Source organism: Mytilus californianus, unplaced genomic scaffold, assembly GCF_021869535.1.
Source record: "Mytilus californianus isolate M0D057914Y unplaced genomic scaffold, xbMytCali1.0.p SCAF_11, whole genome shotgun sequence".
In the NCBI taxonomy this organism is placed as follows: domain Eukaryota; kingdom Metazoa; phylum Mollusca; class Bivalvia; order Mytilida; family Mytilidae; genus Mytilus; species Mytilus californianus.
The window spans coordinates 2,213,771-2,232,746 of NW_026262593.1; the positions used below are offsets into that span (position 1 = coordinate 2,213,771).

The following is an 18,976-nucleotide window of genomic DNA, read 5'->3' on the forward strand; positions in this document are numbered from 1 at the left end:
CTGGTAGATGGTTCCAGTCTCGGATTGTTCTCGGGTAGAAGCTGAATTCGTATTCGGAGGTGTTGCATTGTAGCTGCATGATGCTGACTGTGTGGCTATGACGTGTTATCCTGTTGTTGACGAGGTAGAATTTGGGAATTTCGGTGGCTACTTGGTGGTACAGTATTTTCTGAAATAATATTAAGAGATTTGCTGTTCTTCTTGTTTCAAGGGTAGGCCAATTCAAAGATTGTATAATTGCGGTCATAGAGCCGGGTTGGTAGTTGTAGTTCTTGGTTACAAATCTTCCCGCCCTGTGTTGTACCATTTCTATACGTTTGATGTCCTTCCAACGGGGTCCCATACTGAGCTACTGTATTCCAGATGTGGTCTTACCAGAGCAATGTAAGCGAGTTGTTTAATTTCTTGAGGGCATCTATATAAATTTCTTCTTACATAATTCAGTTGTTGTGAAGCTTTGTTAATTTTTGAGGTAATGTGATGGTTCCAATTGAGCTTGCTGTCCAGCTCCACCACTAGGTATGGGTTATGTTCTTTTAGTTCCAGCTTTGTAGAATGTTTGACCTACCACTAGTGGTTCCCCATAAACTGACCTAATCATAAACTTATATGTAAACTAAGCAAAAGTTTTTAAGTCAATAGACCAAGACTGAGGGGGCAGAGCCAAATAATCTCCATGGAAATGAGATGTTATAATGCTAATACCAAATATCATTGACCTTACTACTAGTGGTTCACCATAAACTAGACCTAATCACATACTAATACATTGTCAAGGCTGCAGCCCCAGAAAAAGCATACCTATGTCTTGCTTTTTTACTCCATCAAGGCGAGAAAAAATGACTTCTTCTGTTCTGCCACCGTTATATACAATTAATAAATAATTTCACAATAAAAAGATAAAATTATCTTTGATTATAATCTGTATGCACCCATATAACAACCAAAATTTATCATTGGTCGAAAGATTCAAAATATAATAATAGCAGTTGTCAATATTTACATTTTATTAATAAACATAACATTTATGACATGGTGTTTGAATGTGATGACATGATTCCAAGACTGCTTTACCTAAACATAATGTAACATACTAAAAAAAGGTGTTTTTTTATATGACCCTTTTCCAATCTTTTTTTCAAGATCTAAATGTTTGAGGGCAGCCCAGAGTGAAAAATAACAAACAACATTAATCAGCTTTTTCAGATATTTCCATTAAATTAAAAATAAAATGGTCACATGATTAAAACAGAAGCAATTTATCTTAAATTTTTGGCAAAAGTTCTGAATGTTTAATCTCTACGTATCTTCAGGATATTTGAATATATTTGTTCAAGCTTTTCATACTGATATAACTGACAATAGTTCAGTCTTTCAATTTGATGGGTTTTCAGAGAAATTGTTTTTTTCGACAGTCGACACTGGTCAATATTGTCCCGCTATACCCAGATTTTACAATAATAACTACATATTGTCCACAATGTCATAATCCAATCCTATATCAACCAGATCACTTCATCACAACATGTTCTATCTGAAACTTCAGTTCCTTGGCGGTGGTGGTGGTCCCCTCATACCAGGTGGTGGCGGACCTCTCATACCTCTGGGTGGTGGTGGTCCACGAGGTCCAGGCCCTGGTGGACCTCTTGGTGGACCTCCCATGCCTGGTGGAGGAGGTCCTCTCATCCCTGGGGGTGGGGGTCTTCCACCAGCTGCAAATAATGAACAATATGTCATCTTATTATCTATTAAATGTGTTGTAACTATAGGAAGACAAATATAAAATACAAATACATTCATTCCCAGTCAAAAATTTCCATGAAATTAGCTGATATTCTAGAATTGTTTCTGAAATAAGTTTTAGCCCCTTAAAAGCATGAGCTTGCAATATTAAAGTCTCACTTTATATGGGAACATATAAAACATAAAGTTTTAACGTATCCTTCAAGGTATTCGAAAGATTTATGTTATACATATCTTTTACAATCAGACAAGGACAGAATATATCCAATACTGTGGATTCATTTCTTTACGTGGATCAAGGAAAAATAGTTTTATGGGGATATTTGATTTTGAGGTTTTGTCAAAGCCTATAAAAGTAAACAAGCCTTTAGAAATTTGTTTCTTCATTGATCATTTAAATTCGTGGTTTACCTATATCCAAGAAACAATGTAAATTGGTCCCCCACCAATTATAATAAATCCACATCATACTCCTACATTGGCAAGTTATAACATTTTGATTTACTTACGGAAGGGTGGTGGTCTCATTCCTGGTGGTGGTGGACCGTTCCATCCAGGAGGTGGAGGGGGTCTCATCCCTGGTGGAGGAGGGGGTGGTGGTCCTCCTTGTCCTGGGTATGGTGGTCGCTGCTGGTTATTCCATCCTGGAGGGGGAGGTCCTGAAATGAGTGAAATACAAAGATGGTATTAATATCAATTTCATCTCCTTTGTCAAATATTGACAATAGATTTATCTATGAAGCTGTGTGGATGGAATAAAATGTATGTGCTCTTAACTGTATACACCTTGTTGTTTTTAGGTTAGGGAGTGTTAAGCATCTCTTTGTTTATAATTCAATTGAATTAAAGTTGCAGTCGAATTTTATCAATAACAAAGTCTCCAGTCTATTTTACATTGCCTTTTTCTTAAGTAGTTTTCCAATTAAGCTCAGGATTTTGGTCCCTTGTAGTTATGATGATACAGTGTTTTAACTTAAAACAAATAATATAGCAATTCCAACTTATTTCTGAATTTACCCACATAGCCAAAAAAACAACAGGAAAAGATATCCAAATGCTTGTATTTATCAAATGTCACACTTATTTTCATTTTTTGTCATATTTAATGAACATTCATACTTTAAATGAATTCCTCACATAATTTCTGTATTAAATGGGAGGCAGTTCTAAATATTAATCTGACTTTTGCTTCAAATAAACGTATCAAGATGGTACCATTTTTTTATGTGTCTTAATAGGATTAATGTATAGCTTAAATAAAGAAATTTGTTTCAACTTCAAAGTAAGGTATTAAAAAAGTTTGCACTTTTGAAACTTATCAGAAAAAGTCTATAGGACAAGGGAGATAATTGAGCTGCATAAATATCTGTATCATCTTGGAAAACATCTCATCTGTATTCAATACATTATTTCTTCTGGTAAGATATATATTTTTACTGAAACAGTATAATAACAAATTAAGTGTGATGCAAGCTTGAAGGTTTACTTAGTGAAATGAGATAAATGTGACAACAAGCTGCATGGTTGATTTCCAAGAAAAAATACCAGCAGAAACATATTTTCTTTCATTAATTCTGTGGAAGAATATCTAGGCTTAACCTTTAGCAATGCACAAAATCCTATCAAATTAATGTTTGTTTCATAATTAAATTTATTTTGGAAATGGGCAACCTAAATGCACCCCAGAAGCATGGAAATTGAATATCATATGTCATAGAGTTATTGTTCTTTCAGGGCTAAACCTAGCAATTAATGGAATTCCTAATCACGGAGATAAAATGTAGCCGAGCAACATCTTGCTACACGTCTCCAGAAAAACTGCATTTGCGACCCTCAAATCACCAATTGACGTTGACAACTCTTCAGTTACAGTACTGTTATTCCTTAATCCATAATTCTGTTGTTATACATACCTGGATATCTTGGGGGTCCTGTTGTACAGGTAATTCTGTTGTTATACATACCTGGATATCTCGGGGGTCCTGTTGTACAGGTAATTCTGTTGTTATACATACCTGGATATCTTGGGGGTCCTGGTTGTGAATAATGTGGAGGGGGTGGATCATGTGATACCTGTGCTCCCTTTGTACAGGTAATTCTGTTGATATACATACTTGGATATCTTGGGGGTCCTGGTTGTGAATAATGTGGATGGGGTGGATCATGTGATACCTGTGCTCCCGTTGTACAGGTAATTCTGTTGTTATACATACCTGGATATCTTGGGGGTCCTGGTTGTGAATAATGTGGAGGGGGTGGATCATGTGATACCTGTGCTCCCGTTGTACAGGTAATTCTGTTGTTATACATACCTGGATATCTTTGGGGTCCTGGTTGTGAATAATGTGGAGGGGGTAGATCATGTGATACCTGTGCTCCCGTTGTACAGATAATTCTGTTGTTATACATACCTGGATATCTTGGAGGTCCTGGTTGTGAGTAATGTGGAGGGGTTGGATCATGTGTTACCTGTGCTCCCGTTGTACAGGTAATTCTGTTGTTATACATACCTGGATATCTTGGAGGTCCTGGTTGTGAATAATGTGGAGGGGGTGGATCATGTGATACCTGTGCTCCTGTTGTACAGGTAATTCTGTTGTTATACATACCTGGATATCTTGGAGGTCCTGGTTGTGAATAATGTGGAGGGGGTGGATCATGTGATACCTGTGCTCCCGTTGTACAGGTAATTCTGTTGATATACATCCTTGGATATCTTGGGGGTCCTGGTTGTGAATAATGTGGATGGGGTGGATCATGTGATACCTGTGCTCCCGTTGTACAGGTAATTCTGTTGATATACATACTTGGATATCTTGGGGGTCCTGGTTGTGAATAATGTGGATGGGGGTAGATCATGTGATACCTGTGCTCCCGTTGTACAGGTAATTCTGTTGTTATACATACCTGGATATCTTGGGGGTCCTGGTTGTGAATAATGTGGAGGGGGTGGATCATGTGATACCTGTGCTCCCGTTGTACAGGTAATTCTGTTGTTATACATACCTGGATATCTTGGGGGTCCTGGTTGTGAATAATGTGGAGGGGGTGGATCATGTGATACCTGTGCTCCCGTTGTACAGGTAATTCTGTTGTTATACATACCTGGATATCTTGGAGGTCCTGATTGTGAGTAATGTGGAGGGGTTGGATCATGTGGTACCTGTGCTCCCGTTGTACAGGTAATTCTGTTGTTATACATACCTGGATATCTTGGAGGTCCTGGTTGTGAATAATGTGGAGGGGGTGGATCATGTGATACCTGTGCTCCTGTTGTACAGGTAATTCTGTTGTTATACATACCTGGATATCTTGGAGGTCCTGGTTGTGAATAATGTGGAGGGGGTGGAGCATGCGATACCTGTGCTCCAGTTGTTCCTGGCATTGATGAAGGTGGAGGGGGTCGCTGCATTGGAGGATGCATAAATGGCATTTGTCCTAAAATTAAATAATAATTGTTTGACATAAACAGTAAATCTCGACTCAAAAGGATAATTATCAAATAAATTGATTATCACTATTTTCTTAAATTTTGCCTTGATTTATTTGGTGATATTTTTTTAATAGTATCTGAGATCTAGATGTTTAAAGTGTTTTAACATACATAAAGACCTTTTATCTGCCTAGAACAGTTGACAATAAACCTTTTCCATAATTTATTTGTCGATTTCGCTGATAAAACATATTTTTTCTGATTTTCTTGTCTCCTGACATTTTCAAAGAAGCAACGTTAACTGTTTACATTTAAAATAAATGAACTTATATGTTACCAATAAAACAGGTTTACCAAACATTGTCTTACTAATACCTACCTGGATGTCCTGGTGGGAATGGTGGCATTCCCATGGGTGGCACAGGTGGTGGTGGCAGATGCTGTGATGATGGGGGTGGCACTGGAGGAGGGGGAACATTTGACATCGATGTTGGAGGACCTGAAATAGAAATTTTATTAAAGTTTTGGGTTTTCAGTTAGATCCTATTTGTTCAGGACAATAATTGTTTTTACACAATAGATTGTTTGACGACAAATTTTATTCATCAGGTCATGTTTGCTTTACCAATCAGTTGATTACATAGTCATTAGGTGTATTCCTTTTTCTTTTGTTTTGTCATTCTTTGAGATCAAAATTGTACCATTTTTTTAATACATTTTGTTTACTTTGAATTCTTTTTTGTGGTTAGAGGAAATATTTGTTTGGTGCATACTTGTGTCATGGTTTTTTTAGGCATATAAGATTATGGAAAATTTTATTATTTTGAACACTTTAATTTGTTGTTCACCTGTACATGGTATTACCACAAAAAAAGTTATACTCCTAAAGTGTTTCTTTTCAAAGGGGAAAGAAATGCAGAAATCACACTCACACAAATTTGCTAACATTAAACTCTTCCATCAATGATGTAGGACCCTAATTAAAACTATATAAGGATTTGGAACATGTCAGAGTAATCAAGGCTATCCTGAGCTAGTTAAAATACATCTGAATTTATTTATTGTATATTTGCAATAATGCTTCTTGCCTTCTATTTACTCTGGTAAAACAGTTGAAAATGATTTTTTTCCAGAAGTGAAATGGTTTTATAAGACACCTAGAACTTGTTGTTAAATACTGGAGTTCCCATGAATTAAGCCTTTGTAGTCCTTCAGTAAAATTGTGCAGTACTTTACACTTTTGGAAGTCCCTTTGTAGAATCGAGTACCACTTTTGAGCTCTTTGTGTAAACTTCAGGTTTTTCTCTCAAGATTTGTTTTGTGTTGTCTATTAATCAGCTAACCACTGTCCAATACTGTTTTTTTTTTTTATCATTTATTATATTTGTATAAAATTTAAACTCAATATCTATTATTTCCACAAAAAAAATCTATCCTTTCTTTGACAAACCTGCTTGTCCTGATGACATTAATCCTCCCATTGGTGGAGGTGGAGGAGGGGCCATGGATGATGGAGGTCCTGGACCTGGGGGTTGTTGTGGAGGGGGTGGGGCATCTGCAAACAACTGATGTGGTCTGTCTGTTAATGATAATGGATTTTTGGCAGCCAGTAGTCTTTCTGGAATAAAAATAACAAGAAAATATAGTTTAAAATTAAAAAATCTAAAACATTCTGTCATAGAGGAATATTACAAAAGTCTTGTTTCTAAAATTCTTAGCTTCAAGCTAAGGGCTATTCCATTAAAATGTATGTGGGAGGGTAGGAAGGGAAGTTTCATTATTGAATGTGGGTCATGGGTCTTTTTTCAGTATGTGTCTATTACCATTTTGCAAAATTATCTAAAAAATGGTTCTTGGTTGTAGGGATATTTTGAAAGTCCCTTCCTACCCTCCCACATACATTTTAATGGAATAGCCCTAATTAAAATTTTAAGATAAAAATTAGAGAAATCAATTTTGAAATTATATAACAGTACAACATTATAAAATCAAGGTACCTTAATGACAAAATGTGCTAACAAAATTCAAAATACACAACATTCTCTTCTTTGATATAAATACACATTCAGTTTAAATCTTGTATTTTTTTTCAAGTAAATATTGTTATTTATTTGGCTATTAGAATTCTGTTATCTTCTTTAATTTTAGCTCTACAAAATATCTAAGATTAAAGGGTACATATTTTCCCAACTTGAAATACTGAATATGAAATTTTGATGAGTTGACATATAATTACATACATCCATTACATTTGAAGCCTGGTGGATAGTGGTCTCATTGGCAATCATACCACATCTCCTTAATTTTATATAAATCATGGTCCTTGTATTGTAACGATCGAAACAGAAATATTCCACCGCCTTCTGAGTTAAACTTGTGATTATTATCACTGTTTCATTTCCTTCTATCAATCATCTGAACGAAGACCATTAAAGAGTAAAAAAGTTTAAAATGTCTGATTTATTCTTCCCTGCATAGATTAAGTATTTGGACGAGAAATCAGAAGTTACATCAATATTGACAAAATTGCAACATGACTGTGATAAGACAAGTTCAAATATTAAATCCTGTACCAGCTTCACAGCAAGTTTCTTAGTTTAAACGAAGAACTAGAATCAAGCCCTGTTATAGATTCTTGATCATCTGGATTGGTCATTGACTCTTCAAGTCTAGGGAGCCAATGTAGCTAACCTTGAATCTAAAACAGGTCCAATACAGAAACAGCCAGTTATTACCACTATAATATAGTACCTCAAACAGACTGATAAGGTGTCAATCTTAATCTGAAAGTTTTACCAAGAAATCATGAAAGTTCAAAAATGAACCCCCCCTTTTCAGCCCCAAGTATTCAAACCTGCTGCAGATCCATGTCTTTCTCCTTTTGAATCTTTTTTAAATGCATATGAGATCGTTATAGCTCTATTGCACAAATATTGTCCATTCATAGCTTCTATGGCAGCATCAGATGCTTCAAAACTGGCAAAGTTAATAAAGGCATATCCTTTGGAGTTCCCTGAATCGGGATCTCTCATGATCTATAATAAAAATAAAGACGATGAAGTCCATGACAAGAACTCACAAAGCATAAAAATACATATCATTTAGATTTCCATGAAGCTGGATCTCTCAAGACCTATATTCAAAATAAACAAAAATGATAACAATAGATTCCCACCACTTACTTGATTCATTCAACTTTTATTTGTCCGAGCATTTGTACAGAATCATAAACAATTTAGAAACTGGTCCTTTTTAGTTTTACAGGTATACTCTTAATTAAAGTCAAGACTACCTCTAGTTAATCATTGAATTCCAAAGATTGATAAACAGTGGCGGATCCAGAACTTTTCATAAGGGGGGGGGGGGGGGGGGGGGGGGGGGGGGGCAGCCCGCTCCAGTCATGCTTCAGTGATTCCCTATGATAAAACACACACACATAGTGATATCATACCTTAGGTGTTTGTAATATGACTCCAAAAGCACTGAATGTATCATATAACAGTTTCTCGTCAACTTCAGGATCCAAGTTACCAATAAATATATTGGCTCCTACATCCAAGTTCTTCTGATGTGCAGAGGCCTACAAATATTCAAAATGAATTTTGTGTATATAAGTTTTAAATCATTTTAAGTTGGTGTCAGACTTTAGTCCTCTACTATGTATTCAAAACTATACCAGACTCAGATTGAGTAAGAGCTAAACCAAGGTATTGTTTTCTTTTCATAACTGTGAATTCATTATTTTCTTGGGTATCAATTTGTTCATGGATTTAGGAAAAACTTGTATTTTTTTCTGAAACTTCTTTGTGTGTTTTTGACAGTCTGCATAAAAGCCTATAAGCAATTTGTACTAAGTTGAACACTTAAATTCATGGTTCACCTATTCCCATGAAATCCCCATGAGCATTAATCATGGATTGTTTTCATATATATCATTGTCATTTCAGACGTACTATAACCTATTACAAATAAAATAGCACATCCTAATTTTTACGGTGATGTTGTTTACTGAGCCTGTAACTTTAGATACGATCTGAGTAAATCTATCAATCCTTTGAACTTATTCTTAAAGGTTATCAATTTAACAATGTAATTAGATCTTAACAATGTAATTAGATCTTTGAATATTGTTTTTACCTGTACAAATATTGCTTTAAAATAAAACTTAATGTTATTGCTAAACACATATGTACATTCGCGTCCTACAATCTATATATTGGCATTGCACAAGGACTGTAAATGACATCTTTAATTAAATCCATTATATGTTGGATGTGTACTGATTGATATTTTAGTCTTAGATACATGATTTTTTTTTAGTTGTTATTGGCTTTGAACTGGCTTCCAGTAACTGAGAGTACTCTCAGATCTGTACTTTTGTGTCTTTTGTGTTTTTTGTTAGTTGTTTTTGTGCTTTGTATTGATCTGATAAGTTAAGCCCTTTTCAACTGATTTTTTTAGTTTTGTATTTTTGTGTTGTACTGTTACACCGATGTCTTAGGTTAGAGGGAGGGTTTGGCGCCAATAAAAATACTTAAACCTGATACATTCAGTATGTGTCTGTCCAAAATCAGGAGCCTATAATTTAGTGGTTGTAGTTCATTGCTGTATATCATATAGGTTTTTCTTTTATTGTTATGCACATAAATCAGGCTGATAGTTTTCTCGTTTCAATTGTTTTACATTTGTCATTACGTGGCCTTTTATTGCTTACAATGAGGTATGGATTTTACTCATTATTGAAGGCCATACAGTGACCTAAAGGTGTTAACTTCAACGTCATTTGGTATCTTGTGGGAAGTTGTCTCATTGGCAATCATACCACATCTTCTTGTTTTGATATAAGATGTATCTGCCCCTGAACTGTACGTCTTTCAAGTCACCAGCTTAAGTTTACCTTATTAACCCGGACAGGTTTACCATATAATTTTATCATGTTCATAATTTTTATTGCATAATCTGCATCTTCTTCTCCCATGAATTCCACAAAACCATATCCTTGATGACTCTGTGTTACACGGTCCTTGGGCATGTGGACATTCACTGAAAAACAATAAAATACAGAGGTTAGAATATTACATCTTCTAACCGCTAACCCAAGAAGAATATCTTGCCCTGTTCTTGATCAACCATTCTGATTTTTTCAAATACTTGCGGTATTCCACTAATCACATACAGATACGAGGGTTCAACTTGTCCAAAGAAACTGCTTATAGAAAGAGTACCTGATGTGCAAACATACAAAAATGTACAAGAACTTTCTTTCATGTACCTACAAGACTTGCCTGTAGAAATTCCAATAAAATGGACTCTTACCTAACAGACCCTGCCTGTAGAAACAGCTCACATAGTATGGCCTCAGTCACTTATCCATATGACCTGCCTTAGGAAAGTTTCCCACAATATGACCTCCGTCAGTAACTAATACACCTGTACAGGATCTGCCTATAGATAGTTCCCACAGTATTGCCTCAGTTTGGTGAGTTTTTACTTACCTACAGAATTTGCCTAAAGATACAGTTGCCCTAGTATTGCCTCGGTTACTTACCCACAGGTCCTGCTTGTAGAAACAGCTCCCATAGTATGGCTTCTGTTACTTTATCATCCAATCCACCAACATAGACAGTCGCATCTAAAACATTCAAATTTGTATTTTTTAAATGTATATTTTGAAACAATCAAGGAAAACCTAAAATTTCAATATTAAACCATGACATGGTTATTAAAATCCCTCCTTTAACATGTTTAATTTCTCTTCGTTTAAAGTCTTTTCCTAATCATTGTGCTAAACATGCTAAAGGGTCCAGTTGTTATCACTCTTTAGCTGTTTACCTTTTTCACTTTACATAAATTGTACTGTAAAACCTCAACAAATGAAACAATTCTTTTTTTTTAAAAGATTCTTTCTGTTCATCTAATGCATCATTGTCTGCAACAACATTCCTTTTAACAGGGATACAGAAAACAGAAGCAATATCATGTCATGAGGTCTCGTGTTTCTGTTAACCTACATACCCTAATTCTCAGTGCCACCCTAAAGATTGTGTTGTCATTTTAGAACAAGAACTATTAAAGTCAACTTCCCTTGTTTAAATTGGTCCAAAATTCAACAAAAAAATTATTTCCCTATCTTTCTATCCTAATTTTTTCAGTATGTTAATGGAAACACAGGTTGTTTTTTTTAGGCCTGATGGTATATGTAGAAGTCAGACGATACCTTGTCAGAAGTTTTTCGTATTTTCCCCGTATCTTTTTTTGTAACATGAGCTGTAGATGCATTACCTCTTTTTTTTTTCTTGTAAAGCTTATTTTGTCCAGTGTTAACTTTACCCATGCATGTTTTTAGAATGGGAATTGGTTGACTTTTAGATGATCCACCTAATACTTTCTTATCATCATATTTTTTTTTATCGTAAATTATGATTAATTATTCAAAAATAAACCAGGGATTCCATGACATGTATCCGTATTGTCTAATTCTAGTAACTATATGAACGCCATTTATATGACAAAAAGTCCCAAGTCTTAAATGGTTTCATCAAACCTATTTTCTTGTCTGAGATAGCTACCGTAACTGTAAAATTGTAATTACATAGGTTTTATTTCTTTTTTTAACATCAATACAGGTAACTTTGTCAAACCTTCATGGAATTTTATGAAACCTGGACAGAATAAAATTGAGAATGGAAATGGGGAATGTGTCAAAGAGACAACAACCCGACCATAGAACAGACAACAGCAGAAGGTCACCAACAGGTCTTCAATGCAGCGAGAAATTCCTGCACCCGGAGGCGTCCTTCAGCTGGCCCCTAAACAAATATATATACTAGTTCAGTGATAATGAACGCCACACTAAACTCCAAATTGTACACAAGATACTAAAATTAAAAATAATACAAGACTAACAAAGGCTAGAGGCTCCTGACTTGGGACAGGCGCAAAAATGCGGCGGGGTTAAACATGTTTATGAGATCTCAACCCTCCCCCTATACCTCTAGCCAATGTAGAAAAGTAAACGCATAACAATACGCACATTAAAATTCAGTTCAAGAGAAATCCGAGTCTGATGTCAGAAGATGTAACCAAAGAAAATAAACAAAATGACAATAATACATAAATAACAACAGACTACTAGCAGTTAACTGACATGCCAGCTCCAGACTTCAATTAAACTGATTGAAAGATTATGTCTTCATCATATGAATATCAGGCACAATCCTTCCCGTTAGGGGTTTAGTATCATATACCATCATAACATACAATGTATATGAGAAGAACATAACCCCTGTCATGCCAACAACTGGTTTTTTTAAAATAAATGTGTTTAGTGCCGATGCAAAGACCCTATAAGTGAATCAATATTAACGCCAAAATATGCAATCTTTAATGACCTGACAACAGTATCGTAACTATATCCCTTCTTAATAAGTCTATTTAAAGGTTTTGTTATCTTCAGAGGTGAATACTGACATTTTTGTGCTTTATAAAGAATATTTCCATAAAAAATTGGATGTGAAATAACTGAACGTATAAGAAGTCTGCATGTTGAGCTATATTTACGAATGATGTCCTTATACCGATGATAAAATTTAGTAAATGTTTTGACTAGTTTGTGATATCGAAAACCCTGGTGTAATAATTTTTCAGTAATACATAAATTTCTCTCGTTAAAATCTAAAACATTGTTACATACACGAGCGAATCGTACAAGTTGAGATATATAAACACCGTAAGATGGTGACAAGGGAACGTCACCATCTAAAAATGGATAATTAACGATGGGAAATGAAAAATCATCTCTTTTATCATATATTTTAGTATTAAGCTTTCCATTAATGATATAGATATCAAGATCGAGGAAAGGGCAGTGGTCATTGTTAGTATTAGCTTTATTTAAAGTAAGTTCAACAGGATAAATTTCTTTAGTATACATACTGAAGTCGTCATTATTGAGAGCCAAAATATCATCCAAATATCTAAAAGTATTATTAAATTTGTGTATCAGATGTTGTTTTGATGGGTCTTTGCTGATTTTTGTCATAAATTGTAACTCATAGCAATACAAAAAAAGGTCCACAATTAGTGGTGCACAGTTAGTCCCCATTGGAATTCCGATAACCTGACGATATACGTAATCTCCAAAGCGAACAAAAATGTTATTTAGTAAAACTTCAAGGGCATATATAGTATCAAAGCATGTCCAATTGACATAGTTTTTTTGTTTATTGCTACTAAAAAATGACCTAAAAGAGTTTGAACATATATATTCACATTCTGACTTTTTAAATGCCCATTTAATTAGGTGTGTGAATTTTTTCTTAATGAGAATGTGAGGCAATGTGGTATATAGGGTAGAAAAATCAAAACTTTGAACAGATTCAAAATCACCAATATATGCATGTAATTTATCAAGTACTTCCAACGAGTTCTTGACACTCCAAAAGTAATTAATTCCACTATTTTCGAAGGCCTTATTTGAACAATTTATTATCAGGTTTTTGATTGTACCAAGTGTACTGGTAAGAAGAATAGACAATTTAGTAGTGGAACAATGGCTTGAAGACGAAATGAATCTATATTTGTAAGGTGTTTTGTGTAGCTTCGGAAGCCAATACATAGTTGGGACTTTCATTGTATTTGGTTCTGCTTGTAAAGCGGTAGCTAAAAGTTTATGTTTGTTACAGATGTCGTTTTCTGAAAATGGAGTCAGTTGGAATGTTGGTGAATTGGTGATTTCTTTTTTCAGAACCTCAATGTAAAATTTACGTCAAACAATAATAATATTATTAGCAGCTTTATCGGCCGGGACAAAAACAAATTCCTTGGCTAGTTCTTTTAGTTTATGTTTGATACTAGAAATAGGTTTATTGTGGTTATTGTTAAGAGTAAAATGTTCTTTAAAATGTTGAATACGTATATCAACTATGTTCATTACTGAATTAAAAAAAGAGTCCAAAGATTTTTTGTCAGCTTTTTCCCGTTTTATCCATTTCAAACAGTAAGTATGGAGTGAGTCGTGGATGATATTACGACACTCATTCCAATTAATAATTGACGGGGGACGATATTTAGGTCCTTTACTGAGGAATGATTTTAACTCTCGGTCTTGAACGATGTTAAGATCTCTTGTTATAACATGGGAAATGGGTCCATAAATGTATTCGGAATTACTGCAATTAAATGAAGTAGGTGTATTTTCACTGATATTAAAATCTTTACACAATTGGCTATAATTAAACACAAATTTCCGGGTAGATTTCTTGTAAATATAACAAATAAGAGGGAGCTCAGTATTATCAAAATATCCCGGAATTTGTTCTTTAACAGAATGGTCGTTAAAAATACCGGCAATATTTACAAAATCAAAACCTTTATTGACATACTTTATTTTAATAAACTGTTTTTTATGATCTTCAGGGCGATCAATTTTGGGAAACAGTTTAGAATAACAATACAATGTATGCCATTAAAATTTGAACGATTTCATACTTAGGACTGCTATATGAAATTGTGTTGCAATCCTCTAAAATTTTATTTAACTTATTAACCGGTAATGAACAGAGCTTTGTTAACAGATAATGTCTGCCGTTGTTTTTTGAAATAGAAATTAGGTCCGAAATATTGGTATGATTGGTCCGAAATTTTCTTTGATTGCGATTTTTTCTACGACCATGAGAACAGTTTTTACGAACAGTTTTAGAAACTATATCAAAAATGTTAACAGAATAGGTTCTTGATATATTACCAATTCCCATGATATTATCATTAAGACCGAGAGGGTAGACTGTCTGTAATTTTTTAATCCAATTTAATTCAATTATTTTCCGTGATCGTACAAACTTTGAATGAGATTCACCAGGCTGCTTATTTACTACTTCTAAAGGTTGAACTGCTAAATATTTAATAGGATGATTGTGCTTCTTAAGGTGTTGATAAATGATACTTTTGAATTTATTGGGTCTTTTAAAACAATACAGATGTTCTTGAGTGCGTTTAGATAAATATTGTCCAGTTTCACCTACGTACTGAACAGAAGCCTTTTTCGTGATCAGGAAATCGCATCTGCAGCCAAAAAAATTGATCCAAATGTAGACCACCTTGACGCAGGAATGTAGGATGGCTATATATATTACTCATTGTTGAAGGCTGTACGGTGACCTATAGTTGTTAATTTCTGTGTCATTTGGTCTCTTGTGGAGAGCTGTCTCATTGGCAATCGTACCATATCTTCTTATTTTCATATGCATGGCTTCCACAACTTTCGTAACAGACACAGCGAGAAAAAAAACCCAGACTTGAATTTATTTCAAGAAAAAAGTTTGAAGATATTGCTGAGATTCAGACATTTTCACATTCTTATACAAAGGCATATGTATGCTTCAGTGTAATTGTCAGGCTACATTTTGATGTTCAACGTTAGATATTTTTGGTCATATTTCTTTTATTGATATTACTCTATGGCTTTGTTCTAAGTTTAAAACTAAAAGGAGATATGTTGAGAAAATTGTACTGTTATAACAGCATTTAAACATATCATAATATAAGAATACAATATAATTCACTCAGATCTGGAAACATATATTTTTAAACATCTTAACGAATCATAGTTAAATTGTACTTTGAGTAAAAATGACTAATATCTTGAAATTATATACTTTAATGTCTGTAAAAGCAGTATAACACCATATAAAATCAAGTTCTCGGGTCAAATCAGAGCCCTCGGGAGTCGTGGTACAGGATTTATTAATATATTTTTTTTAATAGGACGAAAGGACCCTATACCCCAGTTTTTGGTGGGTTCGTGTTGCTCAGTCTTCACTTTCAGTTTTCTATGTTGTGTTTTGTAGACGGTCTTTTCGCAGTTTTGTATATTTTTGACATGGCATTGTCAGTTTGTCTTGGACTTATGAGTTTATATATCCCTTTGGTATCTTAGAACTGCCTCAATTCTATGGACCAATGATTTATATTCTTCCAATATCTTCATCTGTTCATGTGCCTAGGTTATTTGACAGAGTGGTAGTCTCATAATCTGATGTCTGTGATGATAATGAAAATAGGAAATTACACTTTTTACCATTTTTATTGTTGACCAATCTGATAAAGGTGGAATTTACAGACTTCGCAGTGAAGGTATACTACACACACACCCTGTAGACCAAGCAACCATTCTAAACAAGCAATTCCAATCTGCCTTTTCCACCAAGGACACATATAATGAATACGAGTTTAAATCCAGATGCAATATGCCAGGTCAATATCCCTCAGCAGAGGAACTCAACATCACAGAAAATGGTATACTCAAACTTCTGACAAAAATAAATCCAAATAAAGCAGCTGGACCAGATACTATAAAACCTAAACTACTCAACGAACTGGCCACAGAAATAGCCCCAATCCTTACAATCATTTTCAAAACATCAATAGAAACTGGGGATGTACCACCTGACTGGAGAAATGCGAACGTAACACCAGTATACAAGAAAGGAGAAAGATATAAAGCAGAAAACTATAGACCAATCTCTCTAACTTGTATTTGCTGCAAACTAATAGAGCATATAGTTACAAGCCATATCATGAAACATGCTGATCAACATCAAATCCTCTATCCGTTACAACATGGTTTCCGTAGTAAACGCCCGTGCGAAACCCAACTAATCGAATTCGTGGATGACATCACTAAAAATATGAGTGCAGGTAAACAGACAGATGTTCTTATAATGGATTTCTCAAAGGCATTTGACAAAGTCAGTCATAGTCTCCTGGTACACAAACTAGAACATTACAGTATCAGTGGTAAAATCAATAGATGGATTGCCAGCTTCTTATCCCATCGAACGCAAGCAGTCGTAGTGGATGGAGAGAGCTCATCACATATTGATGTAGAATCTGGAGTTCCCCAAGGCTCTGTACTTGGTCCTGCATTATTCTTGTTTTACATCAACGACATGCCAGATGGGGTCAAATCCACTGTCCGCCTATTTGCTGATGACACAATAGCATATCTTACCATCTCATCTGACAACGACTCAAACGACCTCCAAAGCGACCTGGACAAACTGGGAACATGGGAAGTCAAATGGAAAATGTCCTTCCATCCGGACAAATGCAACGTTCTTACCATCAGCAGCAAAAACAACACCATTCCAACATCGTACACATTGCATGGCCACAAACTTGAACCTGTCAAGAGTGCTAAATACCTTGGTTGCACCTTCACATCCGAACTGAAGTGGAATGATCATATCAATAACATATGTAACAAAGCCAATAGGACAATAGGCTTTCTTAAGAGAAATCTAAACATAGGAGCAACTTCAGTCAAAGAAAATGCATACAAAAGCCTCGCAAGACCAATAATAGAGTATGCAAGTCCAGTATGGGACCCATACTTTAAAACCCAAATAGATCGTCTAGAAATGGTCCAGAGACAAGCAGCAAGATATGTTTCCAACAAACACCATAATCACTCAAGTATCAGCAAAATGATTGAGCACCTGGAATGGCCATCTCTGGAAAAAAGGCGAAAAGACGCCAGACTTACTATGTTCTATAAAATAGAAAACAACAAAGTGGCTGTAACTAAGGAAGGTCGTCTTATGCAACCAACACGACTGTCGAGGAACATGCACGACAAAAGTTTCCAAATTCCAGCATCCAGAAGTGATTACAGGAAGTACTCATTTTTCCCGAGAACGATCAGGGATTGGAACGCTCTCCCTCCTGCCGAGTCCTGGGGTAGCATCAGCACCGTCAGTCAAAGCTTTTAAAGCCTCGCTGACAAAGCTGAACTAAATTATCAAATTGGGGGGTGGGGGAGGGGGTCTGTATGCGCACCTAAGTCATGGCATAATAATCAGCTCGTTGATTGTGGCCATTATCAGGCAGAAGCAGAAGCAGAAGACTAGGTAACAGGTTACGAGGTTAACCTCCCCCTTTTTCACTTTCTACAAATAATTGGTTGATTGCGAAATTGTCTTTTAAGGCATTCACATCGTATTTTGAAAACATACTGAATATTTCATTGCTGCTATATTTTACCTTGATTTCTTTCTGCAATAGGCCCTGCTGCCATCGTACACGACGAACAGCGTGTGTACGTTTATTTTAGCAATGTTTTTAGAAGATGGCGCTATATACCGGAAGTTCATTTAGCATTATTGCCCTTTAATTTCCCGCCATATACATTATTTCTCACATATGAAGTTCATAGAATTTTATTTAATGCAATTATGTGATGCTGAATATATATACTTCTCAGCAACAAAAAGTACATTATACAGTTTGATATAAGGTGACAGATATTGTGAAAGACTAGGGTCAATAGCTTACCACAAATACCCCCTCCCCCCAAAAAACCCAAAAAAAACATTTAAGAACACATTAAGAAATAGTTCAAGGTTGATGATCCCTTCTGTAGGCCTGTGTATTATAAACTTTATAAAGGGCAATAATCTCAAAATAGAAAAAAATATTGGAACAAAAGAGAGGTGCTATTTTGTACATGTATATATGAAAGGGTAGGAATGGGGTACCCCACATGAAAAAAGAAGATAAAATATTTATTAAAATAACGTTAACGATAAATATTTTACTCAATTTGATGCTTACGGTAGCTACAAAATAGATTTGACGAATGACATTAAAAAATTAAGGCTCATTTGACGCTAATGGTAGCGAAAAACGGACGTTTATAATAATAATAATAATAAATTCTTTATTTAACAAAGGTAACTCATTTAACATACAATTGTTAATCTCACACGAGGCCTTCACACATTAAAATGAACAATTAATACA

General features: G+C 35.0%; 1 protein-coding gene and 1 long non-coding RNA gene across 14 annotated transcripts; one reads left to right on the forward strand and one right to left on the reverse strand.

The window, feature by feature from the left end:
• Positions 1-989: 989 nt before the first annotated feature.
• On the reverse strand, positions 990-18,314 carry LOC127719356 (splicing factor 3B subunit 4-like). Of its 12 annotated transcripts, XM_052225445.1 has the most exons (15): positions 18,218-18,314; positions 10,725-10,808; positions 10,074-10,219; positions 8,628-8,756; positions 8,031-8,211; positions 6,627-6,794; positions 5,556-5,675; positions 5,105-5,181; positions 4,907-5,005; positions 4,610-4,708; positions 4,213-4,311; positions 3,916-4,014; positions 3,759-3,816; positions 2,253-2,402; positions 990-1,712 (listed from the first exon to the last, which is right to left on the reverse strand). In XM_052225445.1, the coding sequence occupies exons 1-15, from the start codon at positions 18,249-18,251 to the stop codon at positions 1,543-1,545; spliced, it is 1,713 nt and encodes a 570-aa protein (XP_052081405.1). In that variant the 5' UTR covers positions 18,252-18,314; the 3' UTR covers positions 990-1,542. The 12 variants fall into 12 exon arrangements, with proteins under 12 accessions (XP_052081405.1, XP_052081407.1, XP_052081406.1 ...); XM_052225447.1 differs by lacking the exon at positions 3,916-4,014; XM_052225446.1 differs by lacking the exon at positions 3,759-3,816 and having other exon boundaries at positions 3,957-4,014.
• Positions 3,641-5,061, forward strand: LOC127719364 (uncharacterized). Of its 2 annotated transcripts, none has more exons than XR_007990236.1 (3): positions 3,641-3,671; positions 4,368-4,429; positions 5,025-5,061. It is a non-coding gene; the product is annotated as an uncharacterized LOC127719364 (long non-coding RNA). The 2 variants fall into 2 exon arrangements; XR_007990237.1 differs by lacking the exons at positions 4,368-4,429; positions 5,025-5,061 and adding exons at positions 4,269-4,330; positions 4,629-4,762.
• Positions 18,315-18,976: the final 662 nt, after the last annotated feature.